Raw genomic sequence first — 20,337 nt, forward strand, 5'->3', positions numbered from 1 at the left:
GTTTAGTTGCTATAGTACAGTTTAAGCATTTATTTCAACTAAAATTATCACTGGAAATCATACGCCAGCAGAGAAATAATAGAAAGCTGTTTGAAGAAAATTATCAAGTTAAGCAGACACAATACGAACTACGAAAAAAATTTGATAGTGAAGTCCAGATCACGTACAAATTATGGCTTAGAGAAATTGGCATCACCGTTGCGAGAACTCCTGAATGAATACCTCAATATAATAAGCGTTTTAAATTGCACTGGGGAGAGCAGAGACTCTCCCCAATGCAATTTAAAGCAAGTAAGGCAATATTACTTTCTACGCGGGAGCTTTGTGCTGTGTGTTGCATTATAGATTTCATTTTGGTGTATGATGTGTCTTTATTTTGGTGTATGATGCGTCTTATTTTTCTGAACCGCAAACAAGAATATTTGTTTTATTTGGATTGATGTATCCACCTCCACGTGAATGCATGATGTTTAATGATACGAAAATGATCACACAGCTGCGGCTGTTGTCTGGGTGACTTAGGCTAGTCAGGCACTCTCGGGGCCTATTGCTATGCTTCCCAAGACAATTTGCACAGATTGCTTTGAATAAAGAGGGAATGAAATGAGTTATTAATTTTGGCATGTTAAAAAGTGTTGCAGTTATCCATTCATGCTAGGCTGTGCTAACAGAAGATGTAGATTATCCATGTTTCTTCAGAACAGGTACTTTATGTTTTTATGGGGAGATCGAGCACGTATATGTCCTTTCACAGTAAGATACAATAAAATTTACCTAAACCAACACTTCTAATATTTTGAAAAATGAAAGGAGAATACCTCATCATATATGCAAAGCAGGAGTTAGGTGTACACACAGATTACTAAGGAGCCGTCCCTCAGGTGGTTTCGTTCTCATCAAGACAGATAGCATAAAATAACTTTTGACAGCAGCGCATTTTCTAATGCCAAATTGCAGATAAGTAATTACTATGTGTATACTTTCATGCGGACGCGTACTTTTTTTTACGTTAACCACTTTTAACACAATTGATAATGAATGGCATAATTTTACGATTATGTTAGCACAAAAAGTTCTTTTTTATGCGAATAATATTGTCCACTTAACCTGCCGACAATAACTACATTGGTAAATCAATATTTGCACACTAAACTTCGCAAATGTTCGCAAAATCGACAAGGAATATGTACTCACAATATTCATCCGTTTTACGAAACTCCTCTAGAAAAATACAAAGGAAATATTATTGCATTTTGGAAACTCTACAAAGAAAACCGCAAGAACTAATTTCGAAGAAAAAATAAGTCGCAGTGTGCGAAAATGTTGCACATTCGAAACAAGATAAAATTTGAACTTCCGTCACGGTGGAAGCCTTAAAGGGATTGAGACACCAAATTTTCAGGCTATAAAAAGCCAGTTGTAGGCTTCCTCTGTATGCATGGGCACTCAACGCGAAGTGTTGGACGCAGCAAACGTTTCAAATATATTTTAATTCACTTCCAAAGAGTGTGTAAGTGCTCGTTCTCGCGATCGAGACCCATCGCTAGCGCGATTGGCCCCGACGCCACTTTGTTGCAAGCGTGACGAAAGCTTTAGTGACGTCATACAACAATACAGTGACTTACAATGAACGGTGACCCACAGCACCGGACAAGCCTCGAGAGCGTCGAGTCTACAGTGCAGTGAGCCGCATCAGACGCTGACGTAGAGTGTGAATCGGAGCTGCCGTAGCTAGCCACGACAACTGTCGGCGTTGTTTTGTTTGCCTGCGCTGTTACAGAACGTGTGTGCGAGAGCAGACGATGCAGCAGTGCGTCCGACATAGATTTGAGGGCCCACGTGACCAAGCTTCCTAGAGAGTGACTCCACAGCCCAACTCGGTGCACAGAAACCGAAACTCGTTCAGATAAATAATGCGATAATAAATTATTTACCGAGAATATATGAATTTTAGGGCGTGTATCATGCTGCCTGCAGCAATAAGAAACGTTTGAAACAACGAACGCGCGAGCCACAAAGTTTGTGTCTCAACCCTTTTAGTGTTTGACGCCCTCTTCTGCCAGTTAATAACAGATCTCGCAAGATCAGTTTCCCAACGTTGCGGCAATCTGTGCTGTACTGACGAACAATTTCGGAAGGCGCTGTGTTTGAATACTCGTATATATATATATATATATATATATATATATATATATTGTAACGGATACGAAAGGCAGGTACAAAAAGAGAGGAAGGAAGACGAAGAGAACGAAGAGCTTGAGAGGCCAGACGGCACTACAGTCACGCTCCGATCATCGTCCATCTCCTGTAAAATAAACCCATTTCTTCACAACTCTTCGTAACAGTTGTGGTGGAAGGTGCTGGGTAATCGACACAAGCTCTTCGACGGAGCCGTAGCCTTGCTGGACTCCCACCGAATACACCGGAGTTGAATATGTCCTACGACGCAGACGAACAACGGCCCATTCCAACTGCTGCGCCGATCAGTTCCGTTCAGCAACTAAGAGATGCGCATCCCTTCGCCGGAAGACTGGACGAAGACGTCGAGAAATGGCTCATCCATTATCACCGGGTGAGTGCTGCCAACAAGTGGAACAGCGCTTCTCAGCTATCGAACGTCGTGTTCTTTCTGACGGATACTGCGTTGGTGTGGTTCGACAATCACGAGGAAACGTTAACAACATGGGGCAGATTTGTTTCGGAAATCAAAGAACGATTCGGCGACTCCGCGACGAAAAAGAAAAGGGCAGAACAGACGCTACTGCAACGCGCGCAAGTGCCAGGCGAAACCTGCACGACCTACATTGAGGCAATAATAAAACAGTGTAGGATGGTAGATGCTGGAATGTCTGAGGAAGACAAAGTCGGGCATATCCTAAAAGGAAATGCTGAGGATGTTTACAGTTTCCTCATCGCAAAAGACACCCTGGCTTCCGTCGCTGACATCATTCGGCACTGTCGCACTTTCGAGCAACTGAAGACGAGGCGCATCACGCCGAAGGTTGGGAGGCTAGCCAATGCGACGACAGTTGCAAGCATAGAGAGCAACCAGCCCCTCGATCTTGCATCAACGATCCGACAAATAGTTCGCGAAGAACTCAGCCTGCACGCGCAAGTGACACACCCAGGCACTCATAGCCTCCGCCTACCACCAGATTTCTAGCCAAACGTGGGCTCCTTCTCCCCGTATCCTGCGGCGAGGGGCATTGAGGATTATGAACTCGCGCCCCGACAGCAGCCACGTCTCTACGAAAGAGGCCCAACTTATGACGCTCAGCCACAACAAGAACAGCCGCGTTTTTACCCCCGAGGCCCTGTGACTTCTGCGAGGCCGCGCCAAGAACAGCACCGACACTACTACCACGACGTGGCTTATAACCGATATAACGGATTTCAGCGAGCAGCAGAGACACCTTATCCACATGACTATGAACTTTCTCGCCCCCCGCAGCAGGCTAGCATTCGCTTCGAGGAAGATTCTGTCAACCGTGACCCTCCCGTGTGCTGCAAGTGCGGTTCCACAGGCCATATAGCTCGGTATTGTCGCCAAGGCCGTCAATCACGAAGAACACCACTGATGTTCTCGCCACCCGGAACCCGTATTTCATGTGACTTGCGGACGACCGATATGCTTCCAATGGACCGCTTCTCGAACGCGACCACACGCAGCGATTTGCCAGCATCTGAGCGCAGTTTGACGCCACCAAGTAACCGTCCCCGTCGCTCTCCATCCCCCCGGCGCCATTCTTCCTCACCACCGCCGGGAAACTAGCATCCGCGGCCAATGGAGGTGAGGTCGCCGGATGTGTGAATGTGTTAAACAAAAACAAAGTGAAACAGACGGAATACCGACCATAGCGTTAGTTGATACTGGGGTAACTGTGTCTGTGATGAGCCTCGCTTTCAGAAACCGTATAGGCCACAAAGTTATATTTTCTTGGAACGACGGTATTACCTTTCGTGGAGTAGGCGGCGAGTGGCTTCATCCCCTTGGTGTTTGTGCTGTGAGTCTTTTGTTGGCTGGGAAAGTGTTTGTGTCGGAATTCCTTGTTCTTTCTCGTTGTTCGCACGATGTTATTCTTGGTATAGATTTTCTTAAACAATGCGGTGCCTCCGTGAACTGTGGTTGTGGCGAAATATCGTTGAAGAAGTTATTTATATCCGTACATCCCGAACAAAGCTCGCGTGGCGAAGAGAGGGACACAGACACACTCAGTGTTCTTGATGAAGTGATTGCCCCATCGTGGTGCCTGACGCCCGTTCGTGTTTTTGCAACTACTGTTGACGGTGATTGTGTTGACCTTGTAGTTAGGCCTCTCCGCATAAACTGTGCTAAAAAAGTATACTTGTGCCCTGCTCTGTGGTGTGCATGACGAAAGGAGTCGCCACATTGTGGGCGCTGAACTGTTCTTCCACGCCGGTTGTCCTCCCTCGCGGTATGAAAATCGCTCTATTCGATGAAGCCGCATGTAGCTCAATAGCGGCACTAACTGCGGACGTGTCTACAGCTTGCTCTCCTTCCGATAATCGCCATTCTGAAGAGCTAATGCTTGGCATGATCAGCAAGGCTCTCTCTACATCGGAACGGCAAGCACTGGTGCAGGTCCTTGCCAGGTATGAGGCTGCATTCGACTTGCACCCCTTCATTTACCGTCGTCCCGCACTCGTCACCGATTAGATACCGGCTCCGCCCACCCCATCCGCCAGAAGCCCTACCGAGTGTCATCCTCCGAGCGCAAAGTTATTTGCAGAGCAGGTCAAGGAGATGATGAACAAAGGTGTCGTTCAAGAATCGTCTAGTCCATGGGCAGCCCCAGTAATCCTGGTCCGAAAAAAGATGGCTCCTGGAGATTCTGCGTGGATTACAGACGTCTAAACGCAGTGAAAAAGAAGGATGTCGATCCGCTACCACGAATCGATGACGTTATTGATTGCTTACACGCTGCTTCGTACTTCGCAACACTGATACTTGATTTGCGATCGGGGTATTGGCAAATACCTATGGACCCTGCCGACAAGGAAAAGACCGCTTTCATGACTCCAGATGGCCTATTCGAATTTAATGTTATGCCTTTTGGCCTTTGCAATGCTCCTGCAACCTTCGAAAGATTCATGGACAGAGTACTACGTGGTCTAAAGTGGGAGATATGCATGTGTTACCTCGATGATGTTGGAATATTTGGCCGCACGTTTGAAGAACATAACGAACGCCTCAGTCTTGTTCTCGACTGCATTGAAAAAGCTGGACTGGCTCTAAACGCAACAAAAATGTCGGTTTGGCGAACGCCAAATACTGGTCCTGGGACACTTAGTCGACAAGGATGGCGTCAGACCCGATCCTCGTAAGATTGAAGTGGTGAGCTCCTTCAAGCCACTGCAGTCAGCACGAGAACTTCGCTCATTCATTGGCCTATGTTCGTATTTCTGTCGTTTCGTTCCCCGGTTTGCCGACATCGTTTACCCATTGACAAGTATTTTGCGACAAGATGCGGCCTTCAATTGGACACCAGAGTATGACGCTTCATTCTCTCAATTGAAGTTTATACTAACGTCAGCACCCCTCTTGCGTCACCTTCGATCCATCTTGCCTGACTGAAGTTCACACGGATGCTAGTGAAATCGGTATAGGAGCGGTGCTTGTACAACGTCGCAGTGGCGCAGAACATGTTGTCGCATATGCCAGCCGTTGCCTGATCAAATCGGAACGCCATTATACGGTTACGGAACAAGAATGCCTGGCAGCTGTTTTCGCTGTACAGAAGTTTTGGTGTTATCTTTACGGTAGACCATTCAAGATTATCACCGACCATCATTCTTTATGCTGGCTGGTCGGTTTGCGTGATCCCTCTGGTCGCCTCGCACGTTGGGCGCTGCGCCTCGAGGAATACGACTTTGTGGTATCGTGCAAGAGTGGCCATCGTCACGCTGACGCAGACTGCCTCTCTCGGATTCCTCTTGCAACTACCGACTGCGATGCTGAGAATTTTGACGACTGCCTCGCTGCTGTTACTTGTACGTTCCCTGATGCGGCAGACTTTCAGCGAGAACAACGGAATGATCTTACTTTCGATCCGCTTTTTGTTGCCGCCCGTACTTCTCGGGGCAGCGGTCGCTTTACTGTCCGTGATGAGTTGCTCTACAAAACTAATTACTCCGGGCATGGAGCGCATTTTCTGCTTGTTGTCCCCGAGAGTCTCCGCTCCGACGTTCTACGCGCCATGCATGAAGATGCGACATCCGGACTTTTCGGCTTCGTACGAACGCTACACCGCACGCAGGAGCGCTTTTACTGGCCCAATATGTACGAAACAACCAAGCGCTATGTCGCTAGTTGTGAAACGTTCCAACGTCACAAGCGACCGACCACCGCAGCCCCGGGTCCTCTTCGCCTAGTACGCCGTTCGAGCAAGTAGGCATTGACCTTTTGGGTCCATTCCCGCTATCCAACAACAAGAACCGTGGGATAATTGTCTGCGTAGACCATCTTACACGGTATGCAGAAACTGCAGCCATACCCTCTTCCACTGCTGCTTGCGTGGCGGTCTTCCTGCTGCGTTCCGTGGTCCTTCGTCATGGCCCACCACGTGTCATCATCAGCGACCGTGGTCACCAGTTCACTGCTGATGCCATTGAAGAGTTACTTCGTTTGTTCACTTCACAGTTCCGTCATTCCACGCCGTATCACCCACAGACCAATGGCCTCGTTGAAAAAACAAACAGAACGCTGACCAACATGCTTGCCATGTATGTCTCCTCCAATCATAAGAACGGGGACGACGTGCTACCCTTCATCACTTACGCATACAACGCGGCGAAACACGAAACCACGAACTATAGCCAATTTTATCTCCTGTATGGAAGGTTACCGCGAAGCCCTCTGGACACTTTCTTACCCTTCGTTCTGCCCAATGACGATTATGTATCGAATACTTTGTGTCTCGCCGAAGAAGCCCGTCGAATAGCTCGTCTTCGTACTCTGGCCTCGCAAAGTCGTTCGAAAGAGCGATACGACGACCGTCACGTACAAGTATCGTTCGAAAAAGGTGACTTGGTCCTTCTTTGGACACCGCAACGCAAGCGTGGATTGTGCCAAAAGCTTTTGTCACAATATTCAGGCCCATTTGTAGTTGTGGACCGCCTGAGCGAACTCACTTACGTAATAGCTCGCCTCCTGTGCAATGGTCGGCGATCAAGCAGAACTCAGCTGACTCATATTGCTCGCCTGAAGGCTTTCCACCCTGCTTGTCCATCCTGACTCGCCCCACGGGCTTCGCCTGCTTGCGGGGAAATGTAACGGATACGAAAGGCAGGTACAAAAAGAGAGGAATGAAGACGAAGAGAACGAAGAGCTTGAGAGGCCAGACGTCACTACGGTCACGCTCCGATCATCGTCCATCTCCTGTAAAATAAACCCATTTCTTCACAACTCTTCGTAACAATATATATATATATATATATATTTAGTTATTTATTTATTTATTTAAATGCGTGTACGCGCGGACTGGTGTGTGTGGACGTCATTTGGTAGACTCGTAGACTTCGTTTACGTCGCCTTGCCACCACCACCCCTGCACAGGTTGCATACAGGCGTGAACTACAAACGAGTTAATGGTAAACAAGAAAGGCTAATAAACGAAAGTATAAAAAAATAATTTGCGTAGCTTGCACTGGAGGCGCAATGCTAAAGAGACAGCGGAGCTGATGGGCACCTAGCTAGTCCTGGCTTTTGGATAAGGCTAAGCACTACCAATTCATCCCCAGCATTTCCCGCAATTATCTGATTATTGATTGATTATCACTTAGCTATTGATTGGCTATTGATTGACTACCGCAAGGTATTGACGACGTATTTGGGCTAGGCTGAGCACTACCAAGTCATTCCCAGCATTTTCCGGAATTTATTGATTATTGATCGATTATCGATTAGCTATTGAGCTAACGATTGGCTATCGATGACTGAATAAGCTTAAGTAGTCCGAATCATGCTTAGCTAGACTTAGCCAGGCTCCGCTTCGCTAGTTCACAGCGGTATGTGTTATTGCGCTTGGACCCTTTCTGCACAACCGCCAGGATGGGCCCACATTTTTTGTCAGTGAAGGACGGACTAAAGGCCGGCTTAAACAGCTCCGCTGTTAAGAAGTTCTTTCATTCTAATTACTTTATTCTCCAATTAACATCCAATTAACTGTCTCTGCTTCTCTCACTTTCTTTCTGATGACTCTTGGTTGTCTATTTACAGTTTCAGTTACCCTGTACTTGGTTGCCAACTTTCTTGACCTCTTCCTCTGTGTCCACGCTTCTCAAGTACAGTTACTTGTGCACTTAAGCAACCCATTTATTTTCATTTATGTTCCTGAGTCTCAGCATGAGCCAGCGAAACTGAGAGACTTGTGCCCTCGCAAAATTCTAATAAATAATCAAAATTATGAGGCGGATGTGCAGGCACAGCCGCCAAGCACATGACTGTGTTGGGCAACGTCCTTTTCCTGTAGGTTTGGAGAAACCGATACCTGCCTTCGCTACAGGTGTTACACTAGCCGTATAAGAGGTGGGTTTATCGTGAGCAGAAACGGTCAATTTCGGTAAGGCAGAAAGGCTACTATCATCATCATCATCATTGACAAAAGCTGACCCACCCTCCACCCTCAGAAAAAACCTGCATCCGCCCCTGCTGACGGACAGAGCAGTCAAGCTAGTTTCATTCGACGTAGTGGTGAACAGGATACACAGGGTCCTTCTATCACTAGCGATAAAGTTAGAAGGGCCTTGCAAGACATGACCAGGGGAAAAGCAGCTGGAGAAGATGGAATAACAGTGATATAATCAAAGATGGAGTAGATATGCTTGAAATGCTTGCGGTCCTTTTATACGCAATGCCTCACGACTTCAAGTGTACCAGAAGGCTGGAAGTACGCCATCATTATACTCATCTATAAGAAGAGAGATGTTAAAGAATTGAAGAATTACAGACCCATTAGCTTGCTTTCAGTATTGTAGAAAATATTCGCCAAAATAATTTCCAATAGAGTCAGGGCAACACTTGACTTCGCTGAAGGGCTTTGCAAGACATGACCAGGGGAAAAGCAGCTGGAGAAGATGGAATAACAGTGATATAATCAAAGATGGAGTAGATATGCTTGAAATGCTTGCGGTCCTTTTATACGCAATGCCTCACGACTTCAAGTGTACCAGAAAGCTGGAAGTACGCCATCATTATACTCATCTATAAGAACAGAGATGTTAAAGAATTGAATAATTACAGACGCATTAGCTTGCTTTCAGTATTGTAGAAAATATTCGCCAAAATAATTTCCAATAGCGTCAGGGCAACACTTGACTTCAGCGAACCAAGAGAACAGGCTGGCTTCAGGAAGGGATATTATACGATGGATCATATCCATGTCATGAATCAGGTAATAGAAAAATCTGCGGAGTATTATCAACCTCTCTATATGGCTTTAATAGATTATGAAAAAGCATTCGACTCAGTAGACATACCAGCTGTCATAGAGGCATTACGCAACCAAGGAGTACAGGATGCATACGTGAATATTTTGGCAAATATCTACAAGGATTGCACTGCAACCTTGGTTGTCCACAAGGAAAGTAGAAAGTTACCTATCAAGAAAGGGGTCAGGCAAGGAGACACAATCTCTCCAATGCTATTCACTGCATGCTTAGAAGAAGGATTCAAGTTCTTAGACTGGGAAGGCTTAGGAGTGAGGATCAACGGCGAATATCTCAGCAACCTTCGGTTTGCAGATGACATTGTCCAAATCAGCAACAATGGGGACGAATTACAGCAAATGATTGGAGACCTTAACCGAACAAGTTTAAGAGTGGTGCTGAAGATTAATATGAAGAAGACAAACATAATGTTCCATAGCCTGGCAAGGGAACAAGAATTCTGGATTGCCAGTCAACCACCAAAGTCTGTAAAGGAGTACCTTTATCTAGGTCAATTACTCACAGCGGACACTTATCAGGAGAAATTTACAGAAGAATACAATTGGGTTGGAGTGCATATGGCAGGCATTGCCAAATCCTGACTGGGAGCTTACCACTGTCGTTGAAAAGAAAAGTGTACAATCATTGCATTCTACCGGTGCTAACATATGGGACAAAAACTTGGAGGTTAACAAAGATGCTCGAGAACTAGTTAAGGACCGCACAAAGAGCGGTGGAACGAAAAATGTTAGGCCTAACGTTAAGAGACAGGAAGAGAGCAGTGTGGATCAGAGAGTAAACGGGGATAGCCGAAATTCTAGTTGACATTAAGCCATGTAATGCGTAGGATGGATAACCGGTGGATCATTAGAGTTACAGAATGGATACCAAGAGAAGGGAAGCGCAGCCGAGGACGACAGAAAACTATGTGGGGTGACGAAGTTAGGAAATTTGCAGGTGCAAGCTGGAATCAGCTAGCGCAAGACATGGGTAATTGGAGATCACAGTGAGAAGCCTTCGTCTTGCTGTGGACATAAATATAGGCTGATGATGATGATGAATCGGCGACAGCCGTATACTGGAATGGCAATTACATAGTTATCTTAGCTATTTTATGTCTGCGCCAGCCAACTAAGCTCACCCATTATTTATACGCCGCAGTGAAGGTAAAGAATAAATGGCTGCGCATATCGGTAACTCTGCTTTCTAGCGCGAGGGCACAGATAGCAGCCAGCGTGTATAGTCAAGTTCTTTGGGCTGAGCGCATGTTGAATTTGTAGGCGGTCGACAATTGTAGTGGATATTCTTTCCTTCAACACAACAAAAAAAATTAAAAACTGCTCACTGTAGGATAGAATGTACTGCTCCTTAACCACAGCACAGGAAAATGCTTCATTTTTGTACAGCAGCTGACGCCGAAAGGTGACGTGAGAGTCGGCTCCTGAAATGCAAAGAGAATTGAATATACATTTTTTAGCAACTGGGCCACACAAATTTCATATATTTCATCCATATTCGCGGACATGTATAGCATGTTTGTTATAACATTAAAATGTATGACGAAATATGAGCCCCGAAAATGAAAAGGAAAGTCAGATTACCCGTACGCAATTTTATAGTATCTACTGAGGTCACACTGACACATCCTCACCTAACATCGTTCATGTATGTTTATAGAAACAACCAGTAGTGAAAAACGAAGTGCATCCGGTGGCAAGAATTCTAGCCCCCCCCCCTCCCTCCGCCTCTCCCCCCCCCCCCCCCCCGGGCAGCAGCCCGATGCTCTCTCCATTAGGCCACTACCAACTAGCTCTTTGCGATGGTTTCCACGTGTACATTATAGAGCACTGCACGGGCTCGGGCTTACCCAAAAGCCCGGGCCCGGCCCGGCCCGTGGGCCGGGCCGGGCCGGGTAGAGGACTTTTTTCATGGGCTCGGGCCGGGCTCGGGCAGGGCATGTGCTTTTTGACCCGGGCCCGGACCGGGCTCGGGTTTTTTGACGCGGGCCCGGGCCGGGCTCGGGCTTTCTGCGAGTTATTCTCGGGCTTCTCAACTCTGAAAAACATGTATTTTTCGGTCTCGGGCCGGGTTCGGGCCGGTTTCGAGTCGGGCTCGGGCCGGGCTCGGGCTTAAGGTAAAGGGGTGGCGGGCCGGGCAGGGCGGGTAACGTAGATTATTTCCGGGCCCGGGCCGGGCCCGGGTCTCGCCATAAAAGTTTTGATCGGGCTCGGGCGGTCCGCCCAATGTAAAAACGGGCCCGGGCCGGGCCCGGACCGCAAAAATCGGCCCGTGCAGTGCTCTAGTACATTATGACTATGATTTTCTAGACGGGCTTGGCCGAGCAGTGTCCGCTACACATAGTGCCAACGCCAACTAGCTCCTTGGGATGATCGCCGCATGTTGATCTATGGTATATGTTTCCATATTATGGCAACCTACCCCCAGTATCGGATCGTCCAAGAAGTGGCTTGGCGTGTTGATTGCCATGATGATTCCCGCATTATGGCACATACGGGGAGCATTGGCCAAGAAGCGGGTGGTACATATCGTGCGGACCCCAAGTAGCTCTTTGACATGGCCAAGACGTTAATATTAAAAAAACGTTAACATTTTAACGTCTGCCTATAGCAGGAAGCATGGCGCATGGCCCCCGTTTTGAGTGTGGCCCCCAAGCAGGTATTTAGTGGTCAGCGACGCAGTTTAGCCTACTATGGTGTGCAATGGTGGTAATGAGAGCATGACCAAGTTGCTGGGGAAAGAGGAAGGAAAATAGGAAATCCATTTATGTGATTTGTTACACGTTGTTGTGACCGCCAAGAAACAAAGCGTCTCACAACTGATAATAACAAAGGTAACGCTATATTACGCAAATTTGAGCTCACAAAAGCAAGCAACTCTCAAACGCAATGATAATGACGAGCTCAGGTGTTTATCATCAAAAATCTTACCTGTGGGTCAGGTACGTAGGCCATTTCATTTCAGGCTCACCTGACTTGCTGCTAATAATGCACGCTCACTGCCGTGAACTCATCTTGTAATGCCTTGCAATGCCACATTTTTGCATAATATACGCAAAACTTTTCTATTTACGTGATAAAAGCGTAAACTGTCATTCAACAGGCGACTCGCACTCAGCCGCACAGTCTCCCTTTCGGCACATTCTTGAGGGTTTTCATCATCAGCATTTGCTCGAGCGTCATCGTCTTTTTCCGCAGCCGCGTCGCTGGCGCCCCTCGGCACACGCTCGTGTCACTGCTCCCGCGTTCGTCGTCGTCATCTTCTGCTGCCACAGCTCGCTGCGTTGCCGCTAATCATTTCAGCGTATAATTTCACTTCACTTATGTCGTCGTAATGGGGAGGCTGCGTTTACGCGGGTATGAGTAATTGCTTAAGGGGGTATGAGCCATTCATTGTCTTACGTAACCGACAGATTTATTTTCGAAGCTGTTCTATTTCGAAGAATCGCGAGCGACAATGGCGCGCTAATGCTGCTAACTACGCCTGCGAGCAAACTCGGAGACATCGAGCGCAAGCGACAACCGCGGACTGCGGGCATACCGTCAGTCACGTCGTTCTCTCTGTCGCAGCCTTCGCATCAAGGTTATTTTAGGTACACCCAGGACAAGCTTCGCTTACCCCCCTTTCCGGTAGGGGAAGCGTTGGTTAGTTCTTTTTTTCTTGTACTGCACCTACTTTATTAATATTGTTCAGCAAAGTATGTATTACCGCAATCTCTGTGAATCTTGCTGTGGTTTAAAAAAATCTATACTTCTGTGCGACAGGTAAAGTAACAATTTAATGCGCAATATACACTGCGAATGCTACCCGTACACTGAGTTCGCCCAACATTGGTTGCATTCTCTCGACCCATCTATGCAGCTGCGGCTGTTGCCTGGATTTTCGCGAAATGAGGAAACAATGCTGTGCCGCTTACGCTTGGGTGTTGCATTCACCAATGCTTACACGTGTTTAATTGGAATGGCTGATAGCGCCGAGTATAATGCCTGCGGTGTCGATGAGACTACAGAACACCTACTATGCTACTGTCCATCTTTTCAAAACGAAAGACATGACCTCTGCTACGTTCTCAATAGGCTAGATAGAAGGCCGTTCACCTTGAGCAAGATCTTGGGACCATGGCCTCGAATATCAGAGCTGCAAAAGGCCGCAAAAGCGCTGCTGCGATTTTTAAAAACTACAGGACTGAGTGACCGTCTATGACCCGGACTGATTGATCATCACTGATAGAACAGAGATCTGTTGCTACGTCGGCGATATCAACAGTGGACTTTCTATTCTTCTCTTTATCTCTCTCTCCCCTTTTTCCTTCCCCCAGTGTAGGGTAGCCAACCGGGCTCAGTCCTGGTTAACCTCCCTGCCTTTCATTAAATCATTTTCTATCTCTCTCTTGTATTATTCACAAGTTTTTGGTGGTGTTGTAGTCACGCAAAAAGTCACTTGTGGCGCGTACCCGCTTTGGATAAGCTGGTATGAGCCAGCGATCGACAAGAAAGATAGAAAGAAGGAAAAGGAAGGAAATAAATAGAGAAACGAAGAAAGGGAGGAAGGAAGGAAGAAAAAAATGTGGTTGATCCCTCTTATATAGGAATCGGTATAGAACACGAAAGTGAAACGTGTCTTCACAGAAGTAGTGTAATGTTTATTGCACATTGATATATAATGTCTATTGGTGTTTTGTGGCTAAAGCGCCCTTAGGCGTTGATGCACCCACGCTGACGCCTGGTGGCACGTCTCCTCCATCACGACTACCAACGTCGATGACCATGAGCAACCGTCGTGCATATGGAAGCTGCACTACGCTGCACACGCTAGCACAACGCGAAAGACTAAGCACGTAACTGACACACTAATACAACGCGCAAGACAAAGCACGTAACTGAATCGTCACCGAGTCAAATCAGCGCGTACAGCGCGTCGTAATTGCAGCCTCCGCGATCAACTTCAGAAACATTTTCAGAGCTAATTGCGGAGGCCACGCTCCGCTGTGCTGAGTACGGTGAACGCCACCTAGGTGGCGTTGGTAGTGCTTCTTGATGCCAGCGTCCATTCGAATGCTGGCATCGAGGCGTCGTAGTGCTGAGACCACCGAAGCGTTCACTGTCGGTGCGCGTTAGTGTCATAATGCAGTACTTCTCTTTTCTGCTCGTAGGCGGCGGCGCCGCCCCGAGCAAGAGCGCGGGTACACGGAGGAGTGTTAGATATATAAGGCGCGTCTGTGTAGCTCTCTGCAAAAGCGTTTGTGGCGCAATGGGTTAAACGCTCGGCGATCTATCGTCGCGGACCGAGAGGTCGTGGGTTCGATTTCCAAATTCTGCATGTTTGTGGAACTTTTTCTTCTGGTTTCTTTCTTTGTATTATGTTCGTGTATGTTCGTGTGACGTATTTCCGTGACGGAAATACGTCAGTGAAGTCTTGGTGGACCCCGGCATAAAACACTTTCGTGTTAAAAACGAGCAGCGGCGAGGAAAGCTGCGCCGGTGCCTGATCACGTGACACGCGTGACCAATCAGGGTGATTTGGTGTGTCGCGGGGAGGGAAATGAAAGGAAAAGCGGGTTGGCGCACCCACCAATGGGCTTCCCTCGCCTCAGCTCAGTTTCCGCGACCGAATAGGAAGGCTTACGCGGGGCGTGTTCCGCCGAGGAGCAGGCTGGGTTTCAGCAATGGCGCCGCAAACTCGCTTGGGAAAGAGCTCGTCGTCGACGGGCCGATTCTAGCGTGAGGACTTCCGAAGCCCTCGCCAAACGTCATCGAAGAGCCGCGCACCCCGAGTTGCGGGAGCGTGATATTGAGGACAAACGTCCGCCAAGAGCCACCAACGCCGTGTTGCGGGAGCGGGATGTTGAGGCCAAACGCCAGCGTCGTCTTGCCGTCCAGGAACTCGACAACGGTGGTGCACGCCTCGGCAATGCTAGCGCCAGCTTCCTCGGTGCGACGGCCAGGGTTCAACGCAAGTTTCTCAAGCGGAGCTTGGGAGCCAGCTGCAGTGCGTATAACCAGTAGTGGTTCCAGCACAACGTGATCCTCGTCAGTGCAATTCCTTCCGAGGAACACCGAAGAAGCACACGACAAGCTTTAGTTACCCCCCTTTCCTCGACAGGGGAGGGGCTGATGATATTTTTTGTCACAGTGAATAATGAAACGCGTACACGTTTCTATATTCACTGTGAAATACGAGAAGTTAATGAGTTCAATTAGGTGAGCTAGGCAACTGTGACCGTACGTTGTACTGACAAATCAGCTCCACAAAGTGTTCGCAAGGAAAGCGCACCTTTCCGGCTTCAAGGACAGCCCAGATGACCGTGATGGCCTCTAGTATTATCCCAAGACGCTTAATTGGTCATTGTAGTTTGAGACTATGATGGCGATGTAATAAAGGTACACTAAGCAGGTCTGTAATTTCAGGTCAGTTATCGGGTGCATTAGTAGCTGGAAAGTAGCGGGCGTGGAGCAGAAAGCAAATGGCTTCTCCGTGAGCTATGAACTGATAAAGGTAATCCGGTGCGATAAATGTGGCCCTCTCTCTATCCCTGTCGCCGACGTTGATTTGGCAGTAGCCTGTGTTAGGGCAGGTCGACGAAAAATATATTAAACTGCTGAGGCGGTCCAAGCTGTTGGCTGCACGCGGGAAGGGGTATATATCCTTCTCAGTGATTTTGTTCAAGTGGCCACAGCGACCGCAAGAATGTAGTTGCTTTCTTTCTTCCTCGCTGAGACTTCATTGGATACCCATGCGGTCGTCGCCAGCTGGAAGATTTTGTAACGCCACATGTCTGTACTTTTGCTTTATGGCATTTTTTTCGCATTGAAACTTGGTCCGAGTTATGACGGAGGGGTCGAGTGCGTTCTTCCGTTATTATGCGATGCGGGCAGTCATTGTAGGATCGGTGGAATCCGAGTAACAAAAGCATTGCTGACTCCCTGAACTTATATACTACGTATGTGATCGTAAGCCCTTGCGTAAGCGTTTATATTGCTACAGGCGTGTTCTATTTGGTCGTTTAAATGAGGCGCGCGGACGCCATCACTTGAGCAGAGAGGAGGAAGAACGAACTGGGCTCACGCTGTCAATGCAACCGGTCAGCGCTGCAACCACTGCTGTAAGTATAATCTGTACATCGTTTCTAGTTAATTGACTCGTCCTTTGCGTAACATTGTGGTGGAGGTCGAACGCTCCCCGTCCTCGCCACGGAGCCCGAAGCGGCCACACCGTCGCCTTCTCCGCCATGGCTTCCGATGGAACCACCACGTCACCGCCAACACATGCGGCGCCAACGTCAACATTCGTTATGGTTCCCAGCCTCCGTGATCCTGGGACATTCTCCGCACAAATTGGTGCTGACGTCAATGACTGGCTCAGTATGTATGAGCGTGTTAGCCGAAGCCACCTCTGGGACCCTACTAACATGCTTGCCAATGTGATCTTTTATCTGGACGGGACACCGCGTGTCTGGTTTCACACCCAAGAGGCTGAGCTCTCCAGCTGGGACATTTTCAAAGCGCGGCTTCGCGACCTATTTGGAAACCCATCAGGTCGCCAACAGGCTGCGTGAAAACAGCTTGCCACCCGTTCCCGTCGTCGACCGAATCGTATATCTCCTCCATTCAGGAAGTGCTCGCACTTTGTCGGAAAGTAGACGAGCACATGACCGAGGTTGACAACGTGGGCCATATGCTAAAAGGAATCGCGGAAGACGCCTTCAATTTGCTCGTCTATAACGACGTTTCTACTGTTGAAGCCATCGTCAAGGAATGCCGCCACTTCAAGGTAGCCAACAGCCACCGCTTCGTCGCACAGTTTTCCCGGCTCCCAAACACACCTGCCACGTCCTCGTGCTCCGATTTTACCGCCACACGACCATTTCAAGAGAACGTCACGCGTATCGTTCGCCGAAATCATCAAGCGGCTGAATCTGGCCTCACTTTACCTACGACCACTTGACGGTACCTTTGAACAAGCGCCCCAAACCATTTCCGTTATTCAGGCAGTTGTGCGGCAAGAAAGTGCGAACCTTGGTATCCCTACCACCTGATCTGTCTCCCGACCTGATTTGGGACCCCTTCTCATGGTAAAAAGCTGCAATGACCAGTACATCGCTCCGAGACCACGCAATCCTCCTGAATGGTGAACCCCTGATGACAAACTGATATGCTTCCACTGCCACGCAGTTGGTCATGCATCCCGCCACTACCCCAGCCCCTGGATGCCGCCATACTGGAGATCATTTCCTGCTCCTGGGCCATACGCCGACGTTCGCCGTTGTTCACCTCGCCGTCTGTACCCTACTTCTGATGCACCTGACAGCCGCTCCTCGCTGCGCCCGCCGTCGCTCCTCGTCTCACCAACCACGCGGATTTTCTTCGCCCACGAACCGGACAGAAAACTAGGCCATGCAGCTCTTCGTGGTAGTGCTGCATCACGTTAGTCCCGTCCAAATCCACCGTTGACGGTCCTCAGAGACAGAAACCTAATTGAAGCAGATGTGGATAGTGTTCCGTTGACGGAATCGGTTGATACTGGAGCCCCAGTGTCCATAATGAGCGCTAGCCTATGTCGTCGCCTCAAAACCGTTCTTACCCCTGCTACCACTCGAGCCTTACACGTACACATCGCCGATGGTGCCACTGTTGCCGTCAGTGGTATGTGGACATCTCGAAAAGCAATTGCTGGCCGCCAAGTTCCAGCCTTCTTCACTGTGCTGACCAGTTGCCCTCATGACCTAATCTTCGGGCTCGACTTTCTGATGACGCATTCTGCCCTCAGGGACTGTTCCGCCGGTTCGCTGTGCCTCGAGCTTCCTCTTCTTTCAGACATTCGCCCCGAATAACCAAATATCCTCTGCACTGCAGCATTTGTTCGCTTAACTCCAAACACCTTAGCCTTCGTCGAATGGGCCTCAACGGCAACCTTGGTTGATGGCAACTATGCCGTCGCACCTATTCCTGATGTGCTCCTAGCGCACGACATCTCTGTGCCACACTCCGTCGTAACCCTTGTCGTTTATCGTATGTGCCTCCCCGTAATCAATTTTGGCTTGACGAAACAATTGTTACCTGAAGGCTTTGGGTGGACACGCTCCGGTCAGGGAGAGACGACCACGTCACTGCTTTTGTAGCCGACGCGTCTCCAGATCCTCCACGTTACCCGCAAGATGCCATAAACCTTGACGGCCCACAACGTCCCATGGTCGCTCCGGACCTCACACCTGACCAAGCAGCCGCCCTATATCGTCTTTTGCTTTTTTACTGCGACACATGTGACACTAACAATCGACCACTGGAAGAGACGTCCCTTGTTATACATCAGATAAATACTTATGATGCTGTTCCCATTCATCGCCGACCGTATCGCGTGTCCACGCCAGAGCGGCAAGTTATTCAGCAGGCAATTAACAAGATGCTCGCCAAAGTCATTGTTGAGCCCTCATCGAGCCCTTGGGCGAATCCGGTCCTGCTCCTTAAAAAGAAAAATGGCTCATGTCATTTCTGCATTGATTACCGCCACCTAAACCGAATCACTAAAAGGAACGTTTATCCTTTACCACGAATCGACGACGCTCATGATTCTCTTCACGGTGGCAAATACTTTTCGTCCATAGACCTTCGATCTGGTTATTGGCAGATTTCCGTAGATGATCAAGACCATGAAAAGACCACTTTCGTCATTCCAGATGGCCTCTACCAATTCACGGTTATGTCGTTAGGTCTACGCAATGCCCCCGCCACGTTTGAGCGGATGATTGACTGTCTGCTTCAAGGTTTCAAATGTTCAACTTGCCTTTGTTACCTCGACGGCGTACTTGTGTTTTCACTTACAAGAGTAGCACTACTCTTGACGTCTTCCGCAAGGCTGGGCTCCAATTAAACTCATCCAAGTGCCACTTAGGGCGCCGACAGCTTACAGTGCTAGGCCATATCGACGATGTTTCCGGCGTACAACCCGGCCCGGAGAAGGTTCGAGTAGTAACGTCTTTTCCTGAACCTCAGTCTGCCAAAGACGTCTCGAGATTTGTGGGGCTCTGTTCTTATTTCAGACGGTTCGCGAATGATTTCGCAGCTGTCGCTCGACCGCGATAGCTGCGCGATAGAACTCTTCAGAACTTGTGAAGAAAGACGTGCCTTTTACGTGGGGTTACCTTCAGGCCCAAGAAACAAAGGACCTAATAAAGAAACGACAAAACATGAAAATGTCCAACTCAAGAGATCACATAGAATTCGCTGAACTGTCAGAACTAATCAACAAGAAAAAAGTAAGGGATATTCGAAATTATAACGTGGGAAAGATTGAGGAAGCCGTAAAACATGGACGCAGCATTAAATCAGTAAGAAGAAAGCTTGGCATAGGACAAGGCAAGATGTATGCACTGAAAGATAAGCATGGTAATATCATCAGCAATTTCGATGACATAGTAAAAGCAGCGGAAGAATTCTTTACTGACATATACAGTGCCCAAAACAGCCAAGCTACTTTCATTCAAAATAGTGAGGAACCGGATACAGAGGCTCCTTCTATAACTAGCACGGAAGTTAGAAGGGCCTTGAAAGACATGACCAGGGGAAAAGCTGCTGAAGAAGATGGAATAACAGTAGATTTAATCAAAGATGGAGGATATATCTTGCTTGAAAAGCTTGCGGCCCTTTATACGCAATGCCTCACAACTTCAAGTGTACCAGAGAGCTGGAAGAACGCCAACATTATACTAATCCATAAGAAGGGAGATGTTAAAGAATTGAAGAATTATAGACCCATTAGCTTGCTTTCAGTATTGTATAAAATATTCACCAAGAGAATTTCCAATACAATAGGGCAACACTTGACTTAATTCAGCCAACCAAGAGAACAGGCTGGCTTCAGGAAGGGATATTCTAC

The 20,337-nt window shown here is 48.1% G+C and overlaps 1 protein-coding gene across 1 annotated transcript in view; it reads right to left on the bottom strand.

Annotated features, from left to right (window-relative positions):
• The window catches only part of LOC125947158 (uncharacterized), a 91,310-nt gene that overhangs the window by 48,956 nt on the left and 22,017 nt on the right, over window positions 1–20,337 (bottom strand). Inside the window, exons 4-5 of the mRNA XM_049671539.1 lie at window positions 10,793–10,888; window positions 1,195–1,221 (exon numbers count right to left, since the gene is read on the bottom strand). Of these exons, the coding sequence (XP_049527496.1) occupies window positions 1,195–1,221; window positions 10,793–10,888 (123 nt within the window). The remainder of the gene's footprint in view (window positions 1–1,194; window positions 1,222–10,792; window positions 10,889–20,337) is intronic.

This window comes from Dermacentor silvarum, chromosome 7 (genome assembly GCF_013339745.2).
Source record: "Dermacentor silvarum isolate Dsil-2018 chromosome 7, BIME_Dsil_1.4, whole genome shotgun sequence".
Classification (NCBI taxonomy): Eukaryota; Metazoa; Arthropoda; class Arachnida; order Ixodida; family Ixodidae; genus Dermacentor; species Dermacentor silvarum.